Source organism: Ips typographus, linkage group LG6 (assembly GCF_016097725.1).
Source record: "Ips typographus isolate SLU linkage group LG6, UJ_Ityp_2.0, whole genome shotgun sequence".
Taxonomy (NCBI): Eukaryota; Metazoa; Arthropoda; class Insecta; order Coleoptera; family Curculionidae; genus Ips; species Ips typographus.
The window spans coordinates 8,181,035-8,207,169 of NC_138427.1; the positions used below are offsets into that span (position 1 = coordinate 8,181,035).

Consider the following 26,135-nt stretch of genomic DNA (forward strand, 5'->3'; position numbering starts at 1 on the left):
AGAAAATTTCAGTTTGGAAAATTAATCTAACCTAACCTACGACATTATAACTTAATGTATTCAGCAATGACCATGCAATAGAACTGAAAAAGTTAAGAGAAGAACATGCAAGCCGTTTTGGTCTATCTCATTCAAGTTAGGAGCTATGACACTATGACACTCTCGAAAACCGTTGCAGATAGATATAGGTTAGGTTAAATTATTTTGTCGTGGGACACCCTGTATACAAGGAGCAACATGTCAATTTTCCATGGATAGGGTAAATCCAAAAAGACAGTGAACAGGTGAACACAACTGGTGCTAGTTTTTAAGAAACTTCAATAAGTAACAAAAAAAAGTTCTGTGAAACGGTATTTTATAAATCTCTTATTTTTATCTGTCTTGCTGAACTAGATAACAATCAAATTCGAGCATCGGGTATAAATAAAAAATCTGCGACAAATTTTAGTTAGTCGAATTTACTGTGTCCTACATTTGACACAATTTTTGACGAAGAAGAATAACATGTATAGAAGTGAGACGTTTAAACAGTGAGACCAGTTGACTAACGGTCGTTCTCCTATACATTTGTAGGATTCGCCCTCAAAAGCAAAATTTCCTTAGCTTTTAAACCATCTCCTTAGTGAATTTAGAGTTGCCGGTTGGTTCTTTGTGTACCTGCTCTGACTCAAGGATTCAGTTAGGTATAGAAATTGCACTGGTTTCTTAGTAAAGACTTATATTGTTTGTTGTCACAGGTTTATGACTTACTTACCTAGTCAGTGTAAAAGTTTTGAAATTTTTCCACTGTGTAAATTCCAATGCATGTGTATGTAATATACTTGAAAACACACGGTGCCAACCTTCGTCATTTATCTAAGCACAGGCTACGGATGTCTGGCACTTCATAGGATATTTATTACCCATCTGCAATAGTAAATAGGCCCAGATATTTCGCTTTAAAACGCTCTTTACCGGAGCCATATTTAGAACAAGTATAATGGTGTTTGAAGTACGTTTTTTGGAAAACACAAAACATGTGTTTAATTTTGTTCGGGGTGGTTTGTTCGTTACATTTGCCAACCACTGACAAATCGATTTATTCACTATTCCGTTGAACAGGAAACAGCTGCACCCCATGATCCTGTTGGTTTACCATTGTCCTTTGTTTTTGGGCAAATTCCTTCTAATGATCGTACTCGTTATTGACCTTCACCTTCGCAACTAGATGCATTGGCCTGCCTGATGCTTCAGACCCTGTATATACTGCGTGCCAGCCAGACGTAAACGTTGGGAATCGAAAGTCTTCTTTGTTGTTTTGCATCGAGATTTTGCCCCGTACATCATTCACAGGCGGGTCATTGAATTTTAACCATCCGAGCTTTGTTTATCCTCCATCTTTTTAGCATTGCCAGCAATAAAAAAATGTCCCAGACGAGGAGAACTCTTCTAATAATCTTCCATAATGCACACACACACCCTGCCTGTGCGAACAGAACTATGCTATAAATGCAAATGTTATTCATCCTGAATTCAAAAGAGGGCAACAACCTGTATTACGGGATCCCGGTTACAGTGGTCTGGACTTCTAAAGGATTCCACGTTAAATTCCCAAGGTGTCGGATATTGCTTTTTCTTTTATCATCTTGATAAAGGCGATAAAGCTGTTTATGGACTCGTTTTTGTATATTTTATTGACACTGCTAAACTGGGATTTGGGAATTTAAGATCTATAAGCTCAAAAGCACTGGGAATATTTTGAACTACAATCCGAATTTTTTGAAGTAACAAAGCATTTTACAAAATCTTAGAAGCAAGACTATATTCTTGCTCAAAGAGATTATCAGTAAATAATACAGGGTTTGTCAAAAATTCCAAGCCAAAGTCAAGTTTTTGACAAACCCTGTAAAGCATTTTATAAATCAGTCGTTGTCAAGCCCTCACACATTAACCTTTCAGATCTAGCTTAAGAAACTTAGCAAAATTACATTATTGCATATTTTGGAGATTGATGAGGGATGGTTAAATCGAAAAATTACAAAATCAAACTTGATAAATGAGCTGAATAATATGACAAATGATGGAAAATAGCCAATTGATACTTTTAATTTAATTAAATTAATTGATAGTTTTAATTTTTTTAAATTGTGCTTGTATTGATAAAAATAAGTTTATTTACTGGGGACTCACCAACCCCTCTTTGTGTAAAAAGTTGAATCCAAAAATTACTATTAAAATATCCCTAACTTAAAATTTTACTACAGATATGTACTTATACAAGGTTCAGGTCAAAATAACATTTTTCTAAAAACTTTTCTGTCCTTAAATTATCAACACTCAAAATGTTTTATGCCTAACCTAACCTAATTTGTCAGTAGTACCAAAATGTCTTATTAACACTGATTTGAGACGAACCAAAATTTACCAGCAGTTTTCATAATGTTTCTCAAATTTTGGAATTTTATTGTTTTTAAATCAGTGACATAATTTAATGGGTAACTTAAATTCAGCTTTGATACTTTTTTGGGACAACGAGTGCTGTACAGGGTTATTTACTGATGGGGACGAATCAACCTCAAATTTATGAGCTTCTCTGTACGTAATTAAAAAAAATGAAAAAAAAAATAAAAAGTTGAATCCAAAAATTACTAGCAACATATTCATAACCTTAAAATTTTACTAGAGATTAACGTATACAGGGTTGTCAAAAAACCAAATAAAACGGTCCTAACAGCCAATATTTGGAAAAATTATTTAGGATTTTGTTCGTTTTTGTTGTGGAACACATTCCAAAAATATTTAAATAGACAGAGTGATCTATTAGAAAAATAGAACACTCTTGACTGCAGGCTGCAGTCCTTTTACTTTAAGGTTAGGAATATTAAGGTAGTACATTTATTTTCAAAATTTTAAACATCATATCGCTATTTCTGTTTTTTCAATTAAATACAGGGAAGCCCCAAAAACGCTAGTCCCCAGTAAATAACTATGTGTATAGGGTATAGGGTTATTCACTATAAATTACCCACCCCTTATCATTAAGTTTAGTCTTTCATAGTATATAGAGTGAAACAAAAATATAATGTACTTTATTTTTATTCAGTTCAACTGTTTAAACTGGAAACTGTGGAATATACCTATAATTCAATTGACTCTAGACTTCAGCCCAATCTTGTATTAAAAAAAACTATTTAGTTTACTATTAAAAACTCATTTATTTAACATTCATACGAGGTGATCAACAAAAGATTTTAAGGGCTGCAAATTTGCATTAAAAATTAATTAGCGCTGTTTTGTTGAGTCATTCTATATTATACTGTCTTAATAACATGAAAAATATAGTTTAGCATGGTAATTTATTAAAAACAAATTTTTTATATTACGATTTTTTTTCACTCAATAATGGTAAACTAGCAAAAGTAAACAAATCAATAAACATAACCGGTTTTGTGACATATGACAGATTACGTACTGGTATTTAAACTTTAGAGTCAAGTCCAAATAATTCCTGTTTTATCAAGAAGTAAGTAAGGTGAATTTGGAGCGAATTATTTTGAGTGAAAATACAGTGAATCAAATTAGTTTTAGTGGTGCAAATTATATTTTCGGTTTTTTTGGGAGATTTGTCAGTGGATCATTTTTTTTGTAAAATTATTTTGGACAAAAACACGCATCACCTGGCAACTTCTTTTAGTGAACATCATACTAGTTTTGGAGTAATTTTTCAATCCGATGATTTTTCTGCCCTAGAATTAGGGACAATTACGGTAGAATTGGCATCACTTTGTTGGCAGACGCTTTGAGGAAACACTGCTTTTTGATTGCTTGACCATTTTTTGCAACATTTTCAGAATAAATGATATTTCTGGGTGACTGATGTGGTGGGGATGTGTCGAATTAAAACCCGATGTAGCCGATGTAGATTTTTTTTTGTTATTCTTCACTATTGAAGAAATAGGATCTCATTCTAAACTCTCTTTGCTGTTTTAAGTTTTTTGATTTTAAAAGAATTTTTGAATTTTGCTCAACTTAAGAGAATTGATATCTTTGATATGAGACATGCAAAACTCATTAAAAGCACCTGGGGGAATTGACGAAAACCCGGTGCAATTCTTCGCAGGCAGCATGTGGTGGGTCGGAACAAAACAGCCGGCCGAGAGGCAGAAGGGCCGACCGCCAGCCAGCTCCAAGCACGAACGACAACGTGCAGCTGCCTCGAACGAACTCCGAAAGCCGGTTCGGAATCACACTGAATCAGTCTTGACTAGGGTGTCGAGGGGTGAATGTGTTGTGTAGTATAGCGTGGCTGTAGGGAAAAAGTTTGTTTTTAGTTCTCGTCGCTTCCCCTTTGTGTCGGTCGATCGTCAGTTAAAATGCTATTCGAAAATCCTCCAACCGCCGCGAGCAAAATATTTCCGTACGCGATTCCGCCGCCCGTTTTACCGCCTCCGATAGTCGGGTAAGTCCTAACAATTTGCAAAAAAAAAACGCTATTTATGTCATATACATATTTTCAAAAGTACTACGTATTAACCAAAAGTACACAGAAAGCATGTTTGGTTTGTAACGGTTCCGTTTTTAGTTGCTTCAATGTATTTGAGTTGGTATTGTGACTAAAAAAAGTAGCGCGTCTGCACCAAAAAAAAGAATATATATACATAAAGGCTGAAGGACATATTTATTTAAAACCCATCTGTGTTTACCTGATTCTTAACAAGGTTCGTGTGCACCAGACAAAGAGGGAAACGTCGGTGCGAACCTTTTTCCTGGTGCCCGCCAACCAACAGAGACGCTCCTGACTAGTTTGATTTTTCCTGCTGAACGCCTTTGTATCACCGTTAGGTTCAGCATCATATTACCTGGCCTGATGGGTACCCCTACAAAACACAATCGATCCTTTTTGCAGCCCCAGGTAATAGACACATATACAAAGGCTCAGACCCCGCCAATTTTATATTGTAGTCCGATTTTTAACCATCAGTTTATACATTTTCCATAAATGTATAACTATTTATCTCTGGTCCGGCGTTTTCGTGGATTTCCATTTTATCCATTTGATCCTCGCTCCAGGATCGATTTTCTTTCATTTTTCTCTTCTCTCGATTTCGTTAAAGTTATAGTTCTCCCTTTTAGAGACAAAAAGTTGTTGGGAACGTTTTCTCTTGTTCACTAGGAACCAGTGTTTTACTGCATAGTGACAGATGGGGCAAACCCGGCTCTGCACATTAAAAATCAACATACCAAAATATTTTATCAATTCGCAAACTTAAACAATTTTGATATCAGTCAAACGTTCTGTATACATAACAGTCTGTCACTCAGCTAGCCTATTGCATTCTCAAAACTACAGGTTACTAATAAAATCATAACTAAAATTTGTTTTGTTCGTTATTTTGAAAATGATCATTTGTTCTAATGAAGAAAACTTTAAAAATGTTTTCAGAACTCCAGTAATTTTAGCGAACACCTAGTAGACTAAGCCAATTCCTAGAATGTTCTGTTCTAGGTATTTTCATAAAGACTCAGAAAGAGTACAATTCACACCCCTCATAAAAACCATTTTTAAGGGCTTAGGGACCAAAAGACCTGTTATACCTGCTTGTTATTGTTCATTTACTACTAAGTCCACAAAGGAAAGAGAATGACATCTGCACACGTGTTTTTGCTTAAGTATCACGTGTTTAAATATAAACACATGTTTTAGAAACCTGTATTACATAATATGTCCTCTGCTAACACCAGGATTGTAAGCAAACCAAACCTAAACTTTTCTAGTATTCAAATATCAAATAACGCCTTTGTTAGGCATATTTTCTTGGACCAGTCAGATTCAAGAAATTTGACTCAATCTAACACATTTTTATCAAATAAACTTAAATATTTTTAATGATACGTGTAACCGAAATCAACAAAGTCACTTTCATCAAATTTAATTTGGTCACACTGTCCAAGTTTGACTTCAATCAGACCAATTTGGCGCCATAAAAAGGTATATAAAATCCTAATAAAATATTTATTTCAATGTATCTTTTTTATGTTTTTCGCCCATGTAGGCAATAACCAAGAGACTAAAGTGTGGTGTTATGTCATACTTGTAAAACGGGTAATTGAGAATAGAAGCATGAAAGGTTAAGATTTAAAAAAAAAAATCTTTTTATATACATATTTTATTTTTTTCAATATGTTATTTTGTTTGTTGTTATGTATAAAGTGAGTGGACAATTGCTGATCTGTACTCCAACCACTAATTCATTTTTTTTTCGCAATATTACTCTATTAGGGGACTTAAAGAAAATTGTATGGGCTACACAGTGGTCCAAACTAGAAACTATCAAAATAACCCAGCTACTATTGAAAAAAATAACTTAGCATTGATCTGTCAAAATTTGACATTATGTCAGTGTTTTCAGTGCAATGAAATTTTTCACAATAACTCTCTAATAGGGTAGGTATTTTCAGGGGCTATAAACTGGTCGAAACTGGAACTCTTTGTCAAAATAACTCAGTTATGAGCTATCAAAATTTGACGTTATGTCAAATCAAAACACAGCTTTAAATTTTATGTTGTTTTTTTAATGAAGGAAAATTAAATATTTTTGAAATTCTGACATTATCATTGGTTTTGAATAGATTGAATATTACATTGAATTATACTATCTGTTAACAACAACCAAAACGCAAGTAAAAAATAAATACAATGACGTCAATTATCATCAATGCATTACTGAAAACTATACAAGCGTCGGTTTGGGTTATTGATTATTTTTTTACATTACTTTGATGACGTTATGGAGTTCTAATCAATAACTTGCCTATCATTAAATAACATGGAATATCATTTGGAAATGTTTTAGGTCATTGTCATGAAAACGCTCAACTGAGTAGTCATTACTTTTATATGGCTATTAAAATATTTCTGTAACATTAAAAGAGTTTCACAGTATTTACACAGATAATTCATCCAATAAGTATTTGAATTAGCCAGATGGCACTAAAATGATTTACGTTATTTTGTGTTTTCCTAGTAACATTGTTGTAAAATTAAGAAAATCGAATACAACACTGGATTTTCCGAGTTAATGCGTGTAAAGTAACATTATCTGCAATACCAACTGTAATCAATTGAAGAGCTCATTGCACCTAATGCAATTTGGCACTTAATCAGTCGGTTTTAGAAAGCCTTGGCGCCAATAAGAGTGCTCGAGGCCAAATCCTCATCCAGTCGTTTTTATTACTTAAATATCCGTCTCTTTATATAACCATACTAAACTCATCTTTCCTCGGATATGTTTGGTTCGTAGATGAAACATGAAACGAGGGATTTCGGTTCCGTTTGTCGGTTACTGAAGCCCCATAATTATTTCTCTATTTCCGGTCTTGGGTACCGTTTGATTTCTCTCCTTGTCGTTTTCGAGGTTTTCGTTTTGTGTCTGCCAGGAGTCGGGACGGCGTGCCAAAGTGATCCCCTCACGTTCCACCAGCGTCGTCACCGACAAAAGGCCCCCCCTTTCAAATATCGATTTATTTTAAAACCTATTAAGAAGGAGGCACGTCTCCGAACTTTCAGCATTGAAAACTTGCCTACAAAAATGGAAAATCACCGTTCCCGTTCTCATGCTAACAGACTCGATAGTAACTAGAGTGCAAATATTTGTCTTCATGCACCTCCGCATTAAAATCGCCTTAGAGTGTTTGTTCTATGCGGTTTACTTTATTAGGAAACGTGCGTGTAGGAAATCTCGTTTATTGAGGATATGTATGTGTATGAACAATACTTAATCAACACAAACTTGAAAATTCAAAAAGGCGCTCCCTTGCTTGTAAGGCAGACACTAAAAACCTACGCGAAGCCTCACAAAATTCTCGTTTCCTGGTTAAAAATAAAAGCAACCCTAGTAATGAAGTAATAATAATCGGATTACCGTCCAGCAGTCGTGAAGACCCCTTAGGACGATGGGGTTTGAGGGGTGTTTTAGTATTGACTTTTCCTAAAGAGACTGAATTCTTAATGCTTCTACTTGTTTTACCTGTATATACAACAGTCTTCAGCTTTCTTCATTTCCCGTATATAAAAACGGTTACGGTAACTCTTCCCTGTACAAATTCAAAAACCCAAAAATGTATCTGTTATCTAGATTTATTGGTTTTAGCTGTATAATTTTTTAGGCATTTGTAGTTTAGTTTAGATTATGTATTTGTTATTTAAATAAACAGTAAAGTAGTCTTTCAACACCCAAAAGACTAGTTTTCTGTTAAAATACATCCATATTTATGTACAGTGTCAATAACTCCATTACATAACAGTAAAAGGCTTAGCTGTCTACACTTACTCAGAGTGTCATCAATTAATTATAAGGCTCATTTCCATCATGTAGTTACTAATATGATGGTTCAGTTGAATTGTCTTTTAACACTTGTTTTTGTGTTGAAAATGTTTCAAATGATATTTTAGGCAAAATACCTGAAACACCAAAGTTTTAAATTAAATCAGGATGCAAAAGTGCAGTTTCATTGTTTCACTTTTCAGCTAAATGCTTTTTAAAGCTATTTAATTTAAAAGTTTACTTTTGTAAATAATATAAAATGTAGATGTATTTTCCTGATAACTGACCAAACCTACAATTAAAAACCACTTTTTGTTATACAGTTTTGAGTAAAAACTTTTTTTTCGTGTTCTCACAAAATCGCATTCTACTTTTTCTAACATCATTTATATTCCAATTAAACTTAATTGCAATTCAAATGCAGTTTAAATACACACTTTTTTGAGATATCTTAGGCTTTTACTTATTTTTCCAAGTTAGTCATTTTTAAATATTCTAATTATTGCTTTTACTATTAGTATTTTAAAACTTTTTGTACTTAAACTGTTAGGAATTTTGTGTTAAAAGGGAAAAGCACTTTGAAGTAAGCAATTGATTAGACAAACAAAAAAATCCAATATTTTAAAGCTGGTTTCATTTAACTTTTATTTTAAGCTTAACCTAACCTAATTCTAGAGTGAAATTGAATCAGCTGTTATATGTAAATTAGTAGTTAGTTGTAAAACAGTTAATACCAGATCATTTTGAACTAACTCACTACCTATAATGTAACTATTGACCAAAATTTGGCATTTTTCTTAGAATCCTGTGCAAAACATCAATAAATTCATTTTTGAAATGTCTTCACAGCTTTAATTCAGAGTTTTAGCCTAAGACTTGCCTTTATTGTTTTTTAGTGAAACAGAAATCAGTCTAATTTAAATTTTATGGTTTTTCTTTAACATTTTAATCGAAATAACTAAATAAAAGATTCTAACCTATTTGGTTTAGTGGAATGCGATTAAACAAGACAGTAAAGACGAAAGTTGTTGAAAGTAAAGACTTTTAAGAGGTGATAGTAAATTCGTTCAAAGTCTAATTTAAATTCTTCTCGAAATTCTTAAAAGTGAAGTAGAAGTCATATTCTTGCAGTAGGGTTCTATGATGACAATGTGTTTACATTTTTAATGTTATTTTGTTATGGTTACCCTCAAAATCGATTAACTGGTTTCAGGATCCTAATAAACTACTGATTTGATAAAATATTGCATTCACAAACATTTTAGTAGTTTCACTTTAAAATTTGAATCAAACTGGCCAGACAAAATTAAATAAACAAAACTGCAACAGCATCATTTAAAAACCAAAATGCCAACAAACATTTAATGACACTCTGCATAGTGTAGATGGAAATGCCCCAAGTAACCTAGCAATTTCTAGAAGTTAGTTTTAGCTAGTAGGCTCTAGTACCCTACTTGTTTATAATAAAATGGGGTTTTAGCACTACAACAATATTGTTTATAGCTCTAAGTCCTGTAGGGATGTGTATTTACATTCTTGTTAATGTTATTTTTTGTAGTTTTTATTTGTTGTGGTCCTTTTTTAGTTGGGTGTGTGTTCTTGTTGCAAATCTAATAATTTCATTATAAAACTAGTTTGCTGATTTAGGTTTTCCGGTTGATCATTAACTTAATCATGGGAAACCCGGAAATAGTGCCATGTTTAATGATTTTAGCGCGTTTCATTTTCATTCCGATAAGCGTTTTAGGACCTCTAACTTCTGGTAGCAGTCATTAACAGTGATGTCTAATTACCCGCGTCTCAACTTAATTGGTTTGTGTCACGATTTTGTGGTGTAAAAATGATGTCAAATTAAGATTAGTTAAACCATTGTACAAGAACAAACACCCACTTTGATACAGATTGAGATTTTATCTCTACAAATTAATAACTTTCTTTAGTAGTTTTTTTGTTGTGTACATTTTTATTCTTATAGCTGATAGATTTCGAATGTCCTTATTTGTTTACAATTTACTGTGTATATTAATGTTAGTTTTCTGTAGTGTGCACTATTAGTTTTGTTGCTTTCAATAACACTTGAATACAAAACTAACAGTGTACACATACATAAACTAAGGGTTTAACGGCTTTTTGCGTAATTTAGTACCTTAAGATCGTTAACCTGTTAGCCGATTAACTTTTCTTAATCCAGCATCCATCTAGCCGATTTCATGTATCATTCTCGCGTATTCTACCGACTACTGCGAGTTACTACTACTACTACTATGCATCACCTAAACTCAGTACCTAGATCAGCCTTGCCAGTAGATTTTTGCACGTCCATCTCCAAAGATCCACAAACTGATGATTTTGTTTTTTTTTTGGTTCAAGTTTCGCAGATTCCTTGGACTGGATGCTGACTCTGCACCACCACCTAAAGAAGTGGCCGCCATTTGGAAAACTGAGAAGATCATCAAGATATATTTTTTTAATGAAGTCGAAGGTAAACATGGTCCGTAGGCAAATCTAGCGTAGACCGTCTGAACTAAGTTTAAAACTAGTTTGAGGTTAGAAGTTAAGTTTACACTAATAAGACTATACAGGTAAAATTGTGTCGTGAATAAATCCGTTAAATTAGTTTAAATGCCCTCTACCCTGTACTAGTTCAAAATAATTTGCTAGTAATAGAAGCAATTAACTTCTATCCTTCAGAACCTACTTTGAGCAGCTTCAGCTTCTCATCAACAACTTTAAATTTGCTTTCACCGTATTAATTGATTTATTATGGAATTTAATACTTAAATTGTTCAGCAAACTTTAGTCCAATTTCTGTCTTAAGTCATTCATAAGCTGTTACAGTTAATTGTTTCTCTTAAATTAACAATGAAATGTCATTAATCAGCTAACTGCAAAAAGTCAAATTTACTATCTTTAGATCATTTACAAAGTCTTAAATTTAGGTCAATCAAGAGCTTTCAATTTATTGATCCTGGAATTATTCCTGGAGTTCTGAGTTGTTGTAATAATCTAAATAACTGCTTTTTACCATCAAGTTATAAAGTAGTTTCACAACTGTTTAGGTGCTGGAAAAGGACAAATTTTGAACGCTTTTGACCCTATAAAGCATTGGGGCAAACTGTAATTGGGTCTAATCCTTAGCCTTAAACCGAAAAATATAGATAAATTACTAAATTTACGGATAGAGTCCCATGAGAACAACAAAATTTAGCTTTCCTGTTATTTCAACGTTTTGTGGAATTTTCTTTGAAATTAGTTTATTTCGGTGGACCTTGGGGAAAACGTGATTTGAATTCAGCCTTAAACTTTTAAAAAACACTGAAGTAACCAACGGGAAATTCGCTCTAAATTCAGGAGAATGGTAAATGGCAAAATCATGTTTTTCCTGATTGCACCTTCCTTGAAGTTGTCAATTAGTGAATTTTCTGACTTTGTTCAAATGTCTGCGTTTTATCCGGATTTTGTTCGTCTTCAGACAAATTTGTGTCATTTCATTGAGACTTAGGTACTTGGTTTTACCGTTTCGTGTCGGTTTGTCGTTTTATAAGCTCCGCCAACTTGCAGACTCGTTATATTATACCCATTAGAGTCCGACCGACGTTCGTTGAGTATTCCGGGGCCCTCTCACGGTCCTTTTCAGTAGAGTATTGATTTCCCTGCTCCCGTCTGCGGCTCTAAAGATACCCGAGGGAAATTATTTGATTTCTTCAATATCAAAGTCAAATATTTTGTCGTTTGTTTCGACCGATCGTTTTTTTCTGTTTTGCTGTTTTGAACGGTTCGTTAACTGTGTAATAATTAGCTTCTGCTTGTGAAGGCTTGTTATAATCCGTAGGAGTATGACTCGCCGTTTATTTTTAAGGGTGTACTGGCTCTAACTGGCCTTAAAACTTTTGTAGTCGTTTTGTTCGGGCTTACTATAGACGGAGTCTAAAGTAATTGTTGAGAGGTAAAATAAAAGTTTCAAACCAACTACTACAATAAAAAACTCAGCTTCAATTGTAGCAGAGTGATTTGATTCAAATTTTATTTTAAAAATCATCAACTAGAACGTAGTTACGTATGCATTGATTGGTGGAATATTAAAACAGGAATAACATATTTAAATTTGATATTCATTAACTTGTATCCATGTTTGATATTTTAGTTAATTTGTTGTTTTATTGATTGGTTTAAAATTAAGACTATAAGATCTAATTTTGTACAACGCCAATATCAGATTACAGTAATTAATTTAACCAAGCGGGCAGCTTTAGGCCGAGGTTAATTATAATTAATTAAGTAGGTATAAAACGTGAAGGTAAATAGGCTATTCAACTGTTTCTAATTAATTTACTGCGCTCTAAGCTAGAGCTTAAATGCACTCCTGAGAGTTTTTTATGAGGTAATTAAGCCTGTTTTAAAAACTGCATAGGTTTTAAAACTTAAATGTACAGTTTGAATCAACAAATGACGATTAATTAACTTAATATTATGACCAAAATGGGGATTAGCTGGTTTTTATAAATGTTTATGTAAGAAAAATCTTGGTGGTATTACAAAAAACAAAAATTGTTTTTTAAGTTTGTTAATTAAAAGTGCCAAATTTAAATCGAATCTACTTAATACTTTCTACAAAGTGTTTTATTAGGAATATAAAGCTGGTTCGTTAATCAAATCAGTAAATCATTATGGACATCTAATTTGTTGTTAAGAATTTGGTTGTAAAATTACATAAAACTCGACATAATTTATGGTAAAAGTAAAATTTGTCATGTTGGTCAGTTGTGTGAAAAAAACTCACTCACTAAACTTCTTCTAACTCACTTTAGTTTGCTTTTCAGTTTAAACTACAAAATGCCAATACACAGTTTAAAGAATAAACAAACATCATAGATAAACATTTTCTGTTAATTCATACAAATGGTTCAGAACAAAGGCTTACGTTAATCTGCACGATTTTAGAAATCAATACAGAAAACAAGTGCAAAATGAAGTTGTTTGAAAAAAAAAGTTAAATTTTGTTTTGCTAGCAGTTGCCAAAACCGGGATAAAGACTGCCAAACAAACGGTATGCAGCTTGGCATTGTATTCGTTAAACCCCTAGTTTTAGGTCCAACCCTAGCTCTATTGTCATCCCCGCGTACAATCGATCCCCTTCCATGAAATTGCGGGGAGCAAATAACGATTTTTGTCTTATTGTTTCGTCACTGGAAATTTACCCCCACGCAGCATGAAATAATAATTATTCCCATTCAGTTTTTGTTATTATCGAACTGGCTAATTTCGGTTTTGGTCCCTGGAGGATGGGCTAGAAAATTGTCATGCATATTTTAACAGGGATCCTCGAGTTTATCAATAACCTGAACGGTTACAGACCTCAGCAAATAGTAGGAAACCCCCTCTGGCGTTTAATTTGGTGATTAGTGGTTGTCTATTCTGTAACACTATGAGCCAGAGGGCGCTGACTGTCAAGGGCTCGCTCAGATATTGACCCGAGGGAGTGACGTTCAAACAATGGCCGTTCCTAGGGCCAATGGTGGCCAAGGTTTTTTGGTTAGGTTTGAAAAATAACACTCAAATTATCCCTTTTGGTGCCGACTTTATTCTACCACTACTTGCCAACATTGATTTGATAGAACTAGTGATATAAGTGCTAAAGGTGCAACGAGTAATCCTAAAGTGAATATTTAATTCTACCCCTACAATCGATATAGATTCATCTAAGTTAGAAGAACAACAAATCAAGGTTACAGGCTGTCCACCTAACTACTCTAGAACATAAAAATCTAAAAACGACATCTAAGTTAAACATTTAATCTACAGAAGCAGTTAATTTCCTGTGGTCCAAAGATAGCTGGATGTGGTCCAGGCAGAAGCAACACAGGAGCACTTTTGTTGGATGGGCATCAGCCCCAGCTCTGGTCATGTCCCGCAGCAGCAGTAACTGGAAATAGTACTGCTGTGACAGGACAATATCAGAGCCAGCAGCGAAATCGGCAAAATGGTGGCAACTCGATGGCGAAGACGGTTTCGACGGATAAGGGCGCCGCGACGCGTTCTCTACGACTACTGAGAGGCGTCGAGGACACTGCGCGTTCCACCCCAAAAGCGCTCAATCGCCTCCATGGCAACGGGTGCGACCCTTTGTTGCCGCATTTTCACAATTTTCCACCCCCACTCTATCCAGGCTTCCAATGAGCTTTATAATCCACCAAGCAGAAATTTGCCAGCAATGTTGGCAACGTTGCAAGGGTGATAGAATAGAGCCGCGCCCCGTATCACTAATGCATGTGCACGTGTATCGCGCGCCACCAAGGGGGAAAATATTGATCCTTACCTTTCCGTTGACCGGATGGAGAAGTAACTCGTCCCTGAATGAGAAAATTTCCATTTTAGCGTCGATTCACTGTCCAGGAATCGATACTATCTTAAAGTCAATTGCACCAGCACTTATAGTTAACCACTTTCACAGTGATACCGTTTAAACACTCTACAGATTGTTTTAGTAACTTGATCTGTAAGCCAGAGTTGATGGGTTCAATACCCCACTTTTCTAGGGTTTCTATTAGGGTGCACAAAAGGACAATTCTATTCATTAGACCATTGTAACTTAAACTCATTAACGTGAAGTTCATTGGTAGTGTAGTCTAAAAAAAGATAATTACTGGTAAATCCCAACATAGGTTATTGGTTTAAACTATCTCAAAAGATTGGTTTACACTGGTCTTGTTTCTATGGTTAATAGTTAGTTTTGCAGCTTCTATCAAAATAGTAGTTGCATTAGAAGAAGAAAGAGTGTCATAATTCAAGCATTACTAAAATACTAAAATAACTGTCTTCCTGAAAAATATAGATTATACTATCAAACATACTAGCAACGCTACTAAAAAGTTCTACTACAAGTTATTGTAGTTGTGGCATCCATTGGTTTATCATCCATAGACATAAAACCATTGACATGATATGTTTAATGAATTCATATAGAATCTCCTCACTTTAGTAAAGAAGAAATAAAAGCAAATATGATCGTATTACGAAAGGAACATCAATAACGACACTGACTATATTGAATTTATTTGATATGAAACCATTAAGGCATTCATGGAAACAAAAACAAATTTAAATTAACTAAAACAGTAAATAGTGACAGGTCACATAAAAACGAACAGGAAAAGCCACTAATAACCATTTCTGTTGTTAATCAATGATTGTATTTAGTAAACCGAGCGTTTTAAGGCTGGCCTATTGTTCCACCTGTTTTCAGGTCCATTTGCCGCCAGAAAACCGTCACATTTTCCGGCCACTCGATCATTAGTGGAAACGAGAAATTGCCGCCTATATAACCCCGTCTATTAAAGTCGTTTACTCAATTAAACCATCACAGGTCCCTGATAGTGTGATTAGATGGTTTTCAGGAAAACACCTCACGTTTTCTCTCTACCAATATCGGGACTTCATTAATATTTTGCTTTATGGCTGCCAACGGCACTCTCTCCTCCAATCTCCCCATCCCCTACATGATTTAGTGAGTAATAAATATTATAAAGAGGTCTAATTAAGATTCCGCCGGAAAAGGGTGGGTTCTTAATTAAGTTGACCTGCTTCATTTCAGGTTAGTTTTATATGCACAACTGCAGAAAAACTGTTTCTGCTGTATCAAATGAGCAATTTATATTTCAAAGGAGATTTGCTACTTGGAGAAACTCCTGGCAACGTCGGTTGCTATTATATGGGTTAAATTTGCAACATTTAGGGTTTGAATACCGTGACCTTTCTGGCTCGATATCGTACGTATGTTAGCACGCACATGCCTCCGGTAAAATTAAGTTATTTATCAGGGTGTTGAATGTAGTTTGATGTATCTGAAATTAACACCTACAACTAAATCCATGCAATTTTTCCAGCTTCTATCATCCCAAGATTAGTTGCTTTACAACTCCTAAGCCCGACTCGAACAAATGTATTTTCGCGCAGCCCCTATCGAGAAAAATCCACGAAAGCTTTACAGCGAAACAACTGGAAGAAATCTCTCGAGATGCAAAATTTAAGCCTTGATTAAACCCATATCTTGGACGGGATTTAATTCGGAACTTTCCTGGAGTAATTCAAGCAAACTCCCTAGCGTAGTCAGATGCATACGTGATTTCGAATAATCCCTAATCCTTTTGATATGGCTCAAGTTCCATCGCAAGGACTTTTGGGTACAGTAACGCGGAAAGTTTCCAACCGTCACAATTTAACGTAAAATTGTTTTTGTATAAAGTTTATTCATATAAGATGGTTTTATAAACTCTTTTCGTCCATATAAAAGTTTTATGGATAGGTTACCGAATTTTGTTGAAACGTGAACCGAATATTGAAGTAAGACTTGAAACGTGAACATAGTTTACTTAGAACAAACAAAATTTCCTGCAAAATCAAATCCTAATTGAACTTTACATAACATCTTGGATTCTGTTTCAGTGCTACGATGGGAGAAACCAATGGATTGTTGGAAAGTCACCATCACGAAATGGTGACCATGAATGGATCCCATTCAAGTTCAAGTGGGAGAAGCACGCCCAGCGGTCAAAATAGTGGTTCCGGAGACCCAGCACCAGGAAAACTTTTCGTCGGTGGGCTTAGCTGGCAAACTTCCAGCGAGAAACTCAAAGAATACTTTGGAATGTTTGGCAACGTGACTGATGTGCTTATTATGAAAGATCCCGTTACCCAGGTGAGTAGTTCTGGTCAAATTGTAAAGAAAACCTGACATCTTTTTGGGGAATTAAACAGAGAAGTCGTGGTTTTGGCTTCATAACTTTCTCCGAACCTGCCAGCGTGGACAAAGTGTTGAAAGTACCTATTCATACTTTGGATGGAAAGAAGATTGATCCAAAACACGCAACGCCTAAGAACCGGCCTAAGCAACCCAATAAAACCAAAAAGATTTTTGTTGGAGGTGTTAGCCAAGATACTTCGGCTGAGGAGGTTAAAGCCTATTTCAGCCAATTTGGTAAAGTGGAGGAGGCCGTAATGTTGATGGACCAACAAACCAAGCGTCACCGAGGTTTTGGTTTTGTCACTTTTGAGAACGAAGACGTCGTGGACCGAGTGTGCGAGATTCACTTTCACACAATCAAAAACAAAAAGGTTGGTTGTTCAGGTATTTTCATAAAACTGGTTGCTCATTTGGGTGGGATTTTGTTCAGGTCGAGTGTAAAAAAGCTCAACCGAAAGAAGCAGTTCAAGCTAGCGCTCAGTTATTGGGAAAACGACTAATGCTCAGCGGTTTAGGAATGAGACTACCTGCTCCCGTAACTGGGGCTGTTACTGCCGTTAACCCATTGGCGGCTGTTCAACCATTGGCTCATGTTCAAGCAGCGGCCGCTGCCGCCGCTGCAGCTCAAGCACAGAGTGCCGCCGTTGCGGGCTATGGCAAACTTCTATATCCTCATTTGACTGGTTATAGGTAAGTTACTGGATTACCGTTATTTCAATTTAACCATCTAATAAAAAATGTTAAATTAAACTTCAGTAACTATTAAAACTTGAATAATCGTCTCATCAACTGGGTAAGAGCTTAATATGTTTTGCTTTACGTCAAGTGCTCGTAATTACATGCAATCTCAAAGTCGTAATCGATTTTCTCATGTATAATTATTACTGCAAGACAAGTTTGGAACGTCTCTAGTTTAAATATGAGTGTTTGTGGAGCACTCAATGCTAATGGTTGGCGCTAGACTAATTTCTGGTAACAATTATGCATACGAAGTGTCGCTTGAGCTGTTTTACCATACAATTGTTTAGAACATGTGTAGGTTAGTTCAAAATGATTGTAACTCGTGTCCATTAAAATGCTACATCAATTTTTTTGTGTACCAGATGTCCCAAACCTAAAATTGTAGAAATTAACTTAAAGTTTTGTTTTATGGTCCGATTCAAAGTTATTCTGTTTCTATAATAATTATTCTCCCCGTAAATAGACCTCTTCAAGGCATAACCAACCAGCCTTTAAAAGAAACGACAAAGTGTATAGTTTTTTTAAGAGTTTGAACAGCTTTGCAGAGTTCATCATAGTACCTTTAAAGATATTCAAGATTTGTAAAATGTTTTTCTCCAAAAATTAGAGTTTGCAGTAGTTATTCTCGTCTTATCCAGTTTTTTCGGCAAGTCTTGTGTTTTTGGTACTAATTATTAAGTCTGACAATATTTAGAGGAAAGCAACACTATAAACACATGCAAATATTTAGAAACAACAATCTCTGACCTTTCACACAATAATTTGGAAGGACAGATATAGTTTGGAGATGAGTAAAAGAACAATGCTTGTAGATTCTTGTCTCCAGTTGGCATATGTACAATGTAAGCATTAATATGGTGGTTAAGGTTTAAAACCAAACTCAATCTCACGTATACGGAAGTTAACTAAGGCTTTATCTTCCAAAAAGTTCTCTCTCTCTCTAGTTGTTAAATTAGTGTAGATTTAGGGTTTTCAGGGCAAACTATACTACATCCATCCAGCAAAAACTAATTTTTATCTTATTTTCAGGTATTCGCCGTATCCTATACCTACAGTATCGGCAGGAGCAGCGGCTGCAGCAGCAGCTGCCGCCGCAGGTGCAGCAGCAGCCAACAACCAAGCGGCTCAAGGAGGAGCGGGTTCAGCAGGCGCCCCAGGTTCAGCAATGGCGGGAGCTGGTCCCCAAGTGACCGCCAGCCCATATCAAGGCTACAACTTAACGAACGTGGACATGTCCAGCTTCCAGGGGGTGGATTGGGGCGCGATGTACGGCGTAGGCATGTACGTTTAAACGGTTTTGCTCACTTTGGCATTAACTTGAAACAAAAGACAAAAGCCGTTGTTGTGTTCCCGTCTAGTTGATTAAACATCCTTAATTATTAAGGGCAACCGGTTTGGTTTTGGGACGTTTTTTTGTCAATGGCAGCGGCGAACTGTGCCTACTTTATTAGTATTTTTAAGTATTTCTTTTTACTGTCGACGTTTGCGCTCGGCTTCTATTATTATTATTACTACAACCATACTTATTACTATTTCAGGTACTTTTAAGGTAGAATGAATCGAGGAATCTCGTTTTGCGATAATGCCGACTTGAGCGGCCCCGGAATAATTATCGAATCCTGCTCATCTGGCATTAAGCAATAACTCTCGCAATAATCAGTATTATTACGGTTTTATCTTTGAAGAGTGTATCTGAAAAGTATCGACTTACTCCCCTAGGTTATGGCAATAATCGTAAGTTAACTGTTACTGAGAATTACATGGTTGTGTATCACAGTACTTATAGTAATATGATCGTTATTACACTTGTAAGTACTTATCGCTTAATGTTCAATTATCGACTGATATGTGGCAGCACCCTCGGATCGATCTTTCTACGAGAATATTACTTTATAATTTTTTCTTTTTTTGTTGAGGATCTCATTGGTTTAAGTTTCTAGTTTGTAAAACCTTTATTTACATCAATTCTTACGTTTGTACTGTTTAATGAATTAATCACCTACAGATTATGGTACTGAAATTATCAGTACGACTAGATTTTTTTTTAAGTTAGGTCTGCCATATAATTTGTACATTTTCCTCTTCTCAACTAAAATAATACATGTACATAAAAACACTTAATCGAGCAGCAAGAGCATTCCATAAAAGACATTTTTAACGTTAGCGTTTTTGTAAATAAAGCGTTGTAAAACGTACTGACAATTATTATGATTGTTATTCATTATACTCTTTAGGTGTTTAAGGACTCGTGGGAGCTAAAAATCCACTTTTACTCTCAGTAATCGACTATAAAATACAGCTCAGTGGTTTTAGCGCTTGTAAAATAGACTCAGTACTGTCAATTTCTTCTCGAAGGCAGAGAACCAATCACGTGCAGACGCGGTCTCGCTCTTAAACAGGGATGGCTTTTAACTTTTTATCCGAGCACATTCCACGAGAACCTTGTCTAAAAGTGGGATCGCGTGCTGACCGCCTCGACTAATATTTATTATATTATAATATTAAAACAACTGTATAAGTATTACAGCTAGGTGAATAAGCAAAAAAAACTTCTCGGTGATATATTAAGCATATTTTGTTGTTAATATATTTGTGATTTGCGGACCAATGCGTCGCGGGCCGCAACGTTTAGGTTGCGGCACATAGAAACTAAGAGCAATCGCGATGATACTGTTGCATGTTTTAAGAAATTTAAAGACATATTGCTCCTAGAGTCTTTTGCTCATAAGGTTCGTATTTTAAGCGATTAACTGATCGATTACGGTGACTTATCACCGTTGTGTTTACCGTACAGGGTGGCCAAAATGAGTATGATCGACTTGGAAATCGTAAAGACGGTAAGAAAGACCCTTTGAATCTATTTAATTTTTGACCAGTATGCCAATAATTTTATCAGAAACCGTTGCTGATTAACGCTAAGTGTGGTTGTTCTCATATGTGAAGAGTGATGTACAAAATATTAAAATAATGTTTTTTTACCCCCAAGTTCAGTTAACAGGAAAATTTATAAAATCATTTTTAAGTTCAGGAAGTCGTTCTTCACTAATTAAATATTGGTTTGAAGAGATCATTAAAGTCATTTAAGTGACCTCGTTTCTGATAGACTTTTTTACCTCTGAAAGTATCCATTTTCTTTTATCCAAAGTGGGTTTTGAAGTTAAGACTGCTAAATTATCAAAATGTTGTTTTCACAGCTTTTTTACTCTGTTTTCGCATTTTTGCAATGATTCACATGGGTTTCTTAACATTTCTGCAATTTCAAAGTCCTGGAAACTTTGCATTGGTCACCCTGTTATACGCTGTGTGATATATTATTAAACTTTTTTGTATGTTTATTTCGGCTCACCTATACACTCCGGTTTGTTGATAAAGACTCGCATCAACGTCACAATATAATTACGCTGTGAGGACGTTTTTGCGATTCTTCCCACCGTTTCAAGCTTAAAGAGATTCAAAGTAGCGATAGTGCCAAATGTTTATTAAGATTTTTAATCCATAAGGTTTTAAACAGCATTTCGATTTGACGGTAAGTTGTATACAGTTTAGAAAAAAAGCAATAAGTGTTGTGAACGCAAGAATGAAGCAACCCACTATTTTTGTATCAGCATCAGCGACTCATTTTTGAAAAATTTCTTCTGTACATAAAACTCAGTTTCTTATTCGAGAGAGGGGGGTCAGAATCTCAAACTCAAAAGTATTTGGTCTTTGTAATACCCACTCCTAATTGACTAACTTGTTACTTAGTTTTGATCTAATGTTTAGTCGTTTGGCGTATATAACTTAAATATTACGGTAGCGATTACGAGTAAACTGTAAGTTTTCCTAGTTACTAGTTCTTAGCGTAGTATGTATTTCCATGTGTAGCGTAGCGCGTCTTCGATGTCGCAAATGCACTTGTAGTTGAGCAGTTTCGAATAAAGTAGTTTCATAAAGTAGAACTTCTGCTTGTTCAACCCCTATTAATACGCTTCTTTACAGAGTTTCCTAACGGCATCTTCAGGGGGCTTTCACCAAATTCTTTGACACTATTCAATTCAAAATCCACTTGGAGAACGCCCCTTTCTGTAGACTGTTTTTTTAACAAATTACTGTTGATCAAACACCTTTGTCTTGAATTCTTCGTTTTTTTGTATGTGATTTAATTATTCATCGTACTTTATTAGGCTGCCGTTTTATGTGTTCATATAATAGGTTGTTTCTAGAAAGTAAACCTTCACTCGTCACTAACTATACCAAACTTACCCTCTCCAACAAATTTTCTCCATGCGTTTTCTACTACATATTTTGATTGGTGTGATAATCTGCTAATAATAAATGGTACGCGCTGAATTTTAGGACAATGGTGTGTGCTAATTACATGTATTACTTATACATGGTGATTCAGTAGATGTCTGTTTTAAAAGGACGTAAAATTGAGGCGTAAAATTAGTTATACTAATATTTCCTATTATAAAGTTGGCATTATATCTAAAAAGGTATACCTATACTTCATAGAATAGTCAAGTAGATTTTTAAATACAGAATTTTACCTGAATCACTTTATGTAAGTATATTTGTGTACTGGTGTAAGTAACAATCAACCATAAAAAGTCAATTAAACTGGATTTTCACCAAAAATTTGTTGGTTTTCTGAAGACTTCGTCTGGACTTTAAAAGCTACATGGTACTAAAGCCCCCTTCTGTTGGGGTATTGGTAAGTGCATCAGCTGCTCCAATGTGATCTATTTTACACTCGACAATACGTATCATCGACTAAATATTCCATTAAAGGCTTGTGTACTCTCAGTAACAAAACACTGTGTCTGTGTATATGTCTATATTATATACAATTATGTAGTATATAGAACAAACGGGAAAACACCATCAGATACCTAATATATATTTTTAAGTATATGTGTATGGCCTGCAAATGTGTTCGTGCTGTAGAGAATTAGGTACTTACATAGAGAATTTTAAAGCATTTGGTAGAGTTGTCTGCAAATTTTAAAACTTACAATTTAGATTTTTTTGTCATGTTTATCTCGTTTAGAGGTACGTGCAAAACCCCCACTCTGTATATGAGTTCGAGGAACTTGAATAATAATGCCTTGTCTTCCTAGTACACACACCAAAGAGGTGATAATCTAATACAAAGAAAGTAGAGGTAGTTCCTGATTATAGTTAAAAATAAACAATCACTAAGTAGACAGTCCTAGTAGAGGGTAGTGATTTATATAGTGATACTGATATGATAAATATCTTCCAAATCTGTGATTTTTTCGATTGTTATCAGTAACGCGGAAATTTTTTACATGTTCACAACACCTTCTGGAAGTATCTAATAGATTAAATTAAACTAAAGCAAAAATAGACCAAATTATTTGGAGTTAGCTCGAAAATAATAATTGTGTACAACGGCGTGTCTTTTTACTGAAAAGTTTATTTATTTTTTAAAAAACAAACTTTTTGAACTGTACATAATTTTATTTTACCTAAGTATTACTAATTGATATTCTACACTACATACATATTAATAATATAATATTTATTTAATCATTGTGATGTACAAATTTTACCAATATAAGTAGACTTGTCTGAATAAATGACCTGAACATGAACTCATTGGCGTTGTTCTTTATGAAAAGAACCAATTTTGTCTTGGAATATTATCGGACAAAACCTGTTGGTTAAACTAGAAAGCAATTTATGGAATATATCATATTCACATGCTTTTTATTAAAGTTCTAAAAACACAGATAAGTATCAATGTATTATCTAAAAAAAAAACTTTGAAAATCTATTTCTTTTTAATAGAATAAAGGAAGCATTTTTGCAACTCTCACCGAATTAATAATAAGTTAGAAAATTGGTTTTTTGTTGAATTATGTCGCTCTGAGAAAAATCATTTAACCTAATTCAAAGTCATAAAGGATGTTTTTCTCAAAAAAAAAAACTATAAAATTAATTAACATGATTTATTCATTTCAGAGATTTCAATCATTATTCCCACCCCGAACTCTTTTGCAGTAATTCAATCCTCCTATAATAATATACACAGTTCCCAGTACTAAATGAAATACACCGTAAACCAAAAATTGTCCTCTAGGTGGTAACCCAAACCCAATACCACCTGTCACAACAACTGCAGTCAACACCGACTGAATTGCAGTGGCAACAAAAGTGTTGATTCCAAAAATTAACCCGTAACTATCCTCGTCAATAAATTTAGCAATTTCACTACTGGCTATAGTGATGACAAAATGGTACAAAGCTCCAAACAACACGTAACTAACATAGCTGACTGTAACCAAGTGGGTTTGTGAACTAACGACCATTAAACCTCCCTGAAGAAGAGAACAGCAGGTCAGCACCAATTCCCCCCATTTACGCCAGTCAATTTTCAGCACTCCGGCTGTCAAAGCACCTAGGAAGCCGAGTATTGTTAAAGTGGCTTCGACAGCCCCGTTGTAAATGGGGTAATCTTCGTCTTCAACGATGGCGTACCAAAGCGGTTGGATGTATGTTTGGACTTGTACAAATCCACAAGTAGCTAATGACCACCAAATTGACCATTTGATGGTGTACGACTTGGAGTAACCGTGCTTGAAATGGTCCCACATAGATTTGAAAGCGATTCGGGCTTTTCCAAAGCCAGATAGCAATGCAGTTTTCTCTTGGTGGAAATAAATCGATTTGTTTACTGGAGGTAGGAAAATGCTCCACAAGGTTGCGGCAATCAAAGCTACGAATATTTGTTACTATAGTCATTTAGAGACTTAATAACTAACTCACCCCCAAATGAAATATAGTTAAGTTGTCTGTAGTCCATAATGTTAAAGGACACCAATACTTGCCCTAGAATACCAGAAAAGGCCCGACCAGCTAGAATGGCTGCCCTAGTATGGGACGTCACTTGTTGATAGTAATCTTTATCCACTTTAGCGTAAATATAAGTGTAGTAAGCAACCTCGCAAGCCATAAAGGCCCCGTAAAACACCTAGAGACTCATTACCTCACCACCACTCTAAATTTTAACAGCTACGTACCTACTTCAAGAATGATTAAATCCCTTAGACTGGTAGTCCACAACAACATTCCCCAAATAACTACCCCGGAGGCACCCAAAAACATTATAAGTGGTTTGTACCTGCTTAGATCTGTGATCAAAAACACCACGATCAAAAGCACCAGGTAAGAGTAGGTTCCAGTAGGATAAACCACTTGGTTTACTTGATCTTCGGTGATATTTCTCCATTCTCCTATCAAAAACTCGTAGATAAAGGGTTCTGAGGGCCGTATTTCTTTTAGGAAGCCGAACATGCACAGTACCAGTGAAATTAGTAGCCAATTGTTCATTTTACACTAATATTAAGATTTACTACAGGTAAGTATGCTGAATTGTTTTTACTGCTAATAAGTTAAAAAGTGTAGACGGATTGATGGGTATCTCAAGCGAATTGAAACGATGATTCGCGATTATTAAAAGATTAGCAGGATAGCAAATTTATCAGTCTTTTATTGTTATCATTAAAGCTGTAGATATTTTGAAACTGAGGTTTAAAAAAAATTGAAATACATACCTTGAAATTTGTTTGAGTTCGATTTGATGAAGGACTAAATCTATTTCTTAAGAGTTTTATAATGCCAAATAATAAATTAAATATCCATATTGCCTTTGATTTTAACAAATACTCAGTGCAAACAGGAAAGGTAACCAACATTCATTTTTCCACCCACTGCAATACTTAATTGTAGATTTAGTAAAACATTATTTTTATGATTAAATTTGAAAAAAATTAACATTTACAATTTTGGAAAAAGTTGAGTATGTGTTGTAAAAAAAACCTCTACACGTCTTATGCGTCTATTTTGAACTCTTACAACTTGGACTTTTAGATCTATTTTGCATGGTTACTTTAGATAAGCGTGATATTTAGGATTGAATGAGAGAATGCATAAAAAAAATTCCAAAACCTGTTTGTCAACTTTGAAGCGCTTTAGGGCCAAACCGTAAAACCAATCAACCCAAAGCGTTCATTTTTGGAAAGCTCGTTTCAGTAGCTATCCATAGACATATAAAAGTCCTCCAAAAATGTACCAAATAAGCGAGATACTTAGGATTGAATGCGAGAGTAAATAAAAAAATGTCCAAAATCTGTTTAGTCAACTTTTGAAGCTCTCTAGCGGCTATACTAACAAACCTATCAAACCACATGGGTATATTTTTGGAAAGCTCATTTCAATAGCTATCCATAGACATATAAAAGTCCTCCAAAAATGTGCCAAATAAGCGAGATATTTAAGATTGAATGAGAAAGTACATAAAAAAAGTCCAAAACCTGTTTAGTCAACTTTGAAGCACTCTAGCGGCC

General features: G+C 34.9%; 2 protein-coding genes across 5 annotated transcripts in view; one reads left to right on the forward strand and one right to left on the reverse strand.

The window, feature by feature from the left end:
- msi (RNA-binding protein musashi) overlaps positions 1 to 21,722 on the forward strand; it is a 38,422-nt gene extending 16,700 nt beyond the window's left edge. Inside the window, exons 1-6 of one of the 4 annotated variants that reach the window (XM_081982691.1) lie at positions 4,120 to 4,438; positions 10,674 to 10,785; positions 16,746 to 16,998; positions 17,058 to 17,414; positions 17,474 to 17,733; positions 18,814 to 21,722. In XM_081982691.1, coding sequence (XP_081838817.1) covers positions 16,753 to 16,998; positions 17,058 to 17,414; positions 17,474 to 17,733; positions 18,814 to 19,075 — 1,125 coding nt within the window. In that variant the 5' untranslated portion in view covers positions 4,120 to 4,438; positions 10,674 to 10,785; positions 16,746 to 16,752 and the 3' untranslated portion in view covers positions 19,076 to 21,722. Of the gene's footprint in view, positions 1 to 4,119; positions 4,439 to 10,673; positions 10,786 to 16,745; positions 16,999 to 17,057; positions 17,415 to 17,473; positions 17,734 to 18,813 lie in introns of those variants that run through there. The other 3 variants (XM_081982689.1, XM_081982692.1, XM_081982690.1) reach the window with 3 other exon arrangements.
- Positions 21,723 to 23,724: 2,002 nt separating this feature from the next.
- On the reverse strand, positions 23,725 to 25,398 carry LOC145731094 (thiamine transporter 1-like). Its single transcript, XM_081982688.1, has 3 exons — positions 24,814 to 25,398; positions 24,556 to 24,760; positions 23,725 to 24,505 (listed from the first exon to the last, which is right to left on the reverse strand). Exons 1-3 carry the CDS (start codon positions 25,117 to 25,119, stop codon positions 23,757 to 23,759), a joined length of 1,260 nt encoding a protein of 419 aa, XP_081838814.1. The 5' UTR covers positions 25,120 to 25,398; the 3' UTR covers positions 23,725 to 23,756.
- Positions 25,399 to 26,135: the final 737 nt, after the last annotated feature.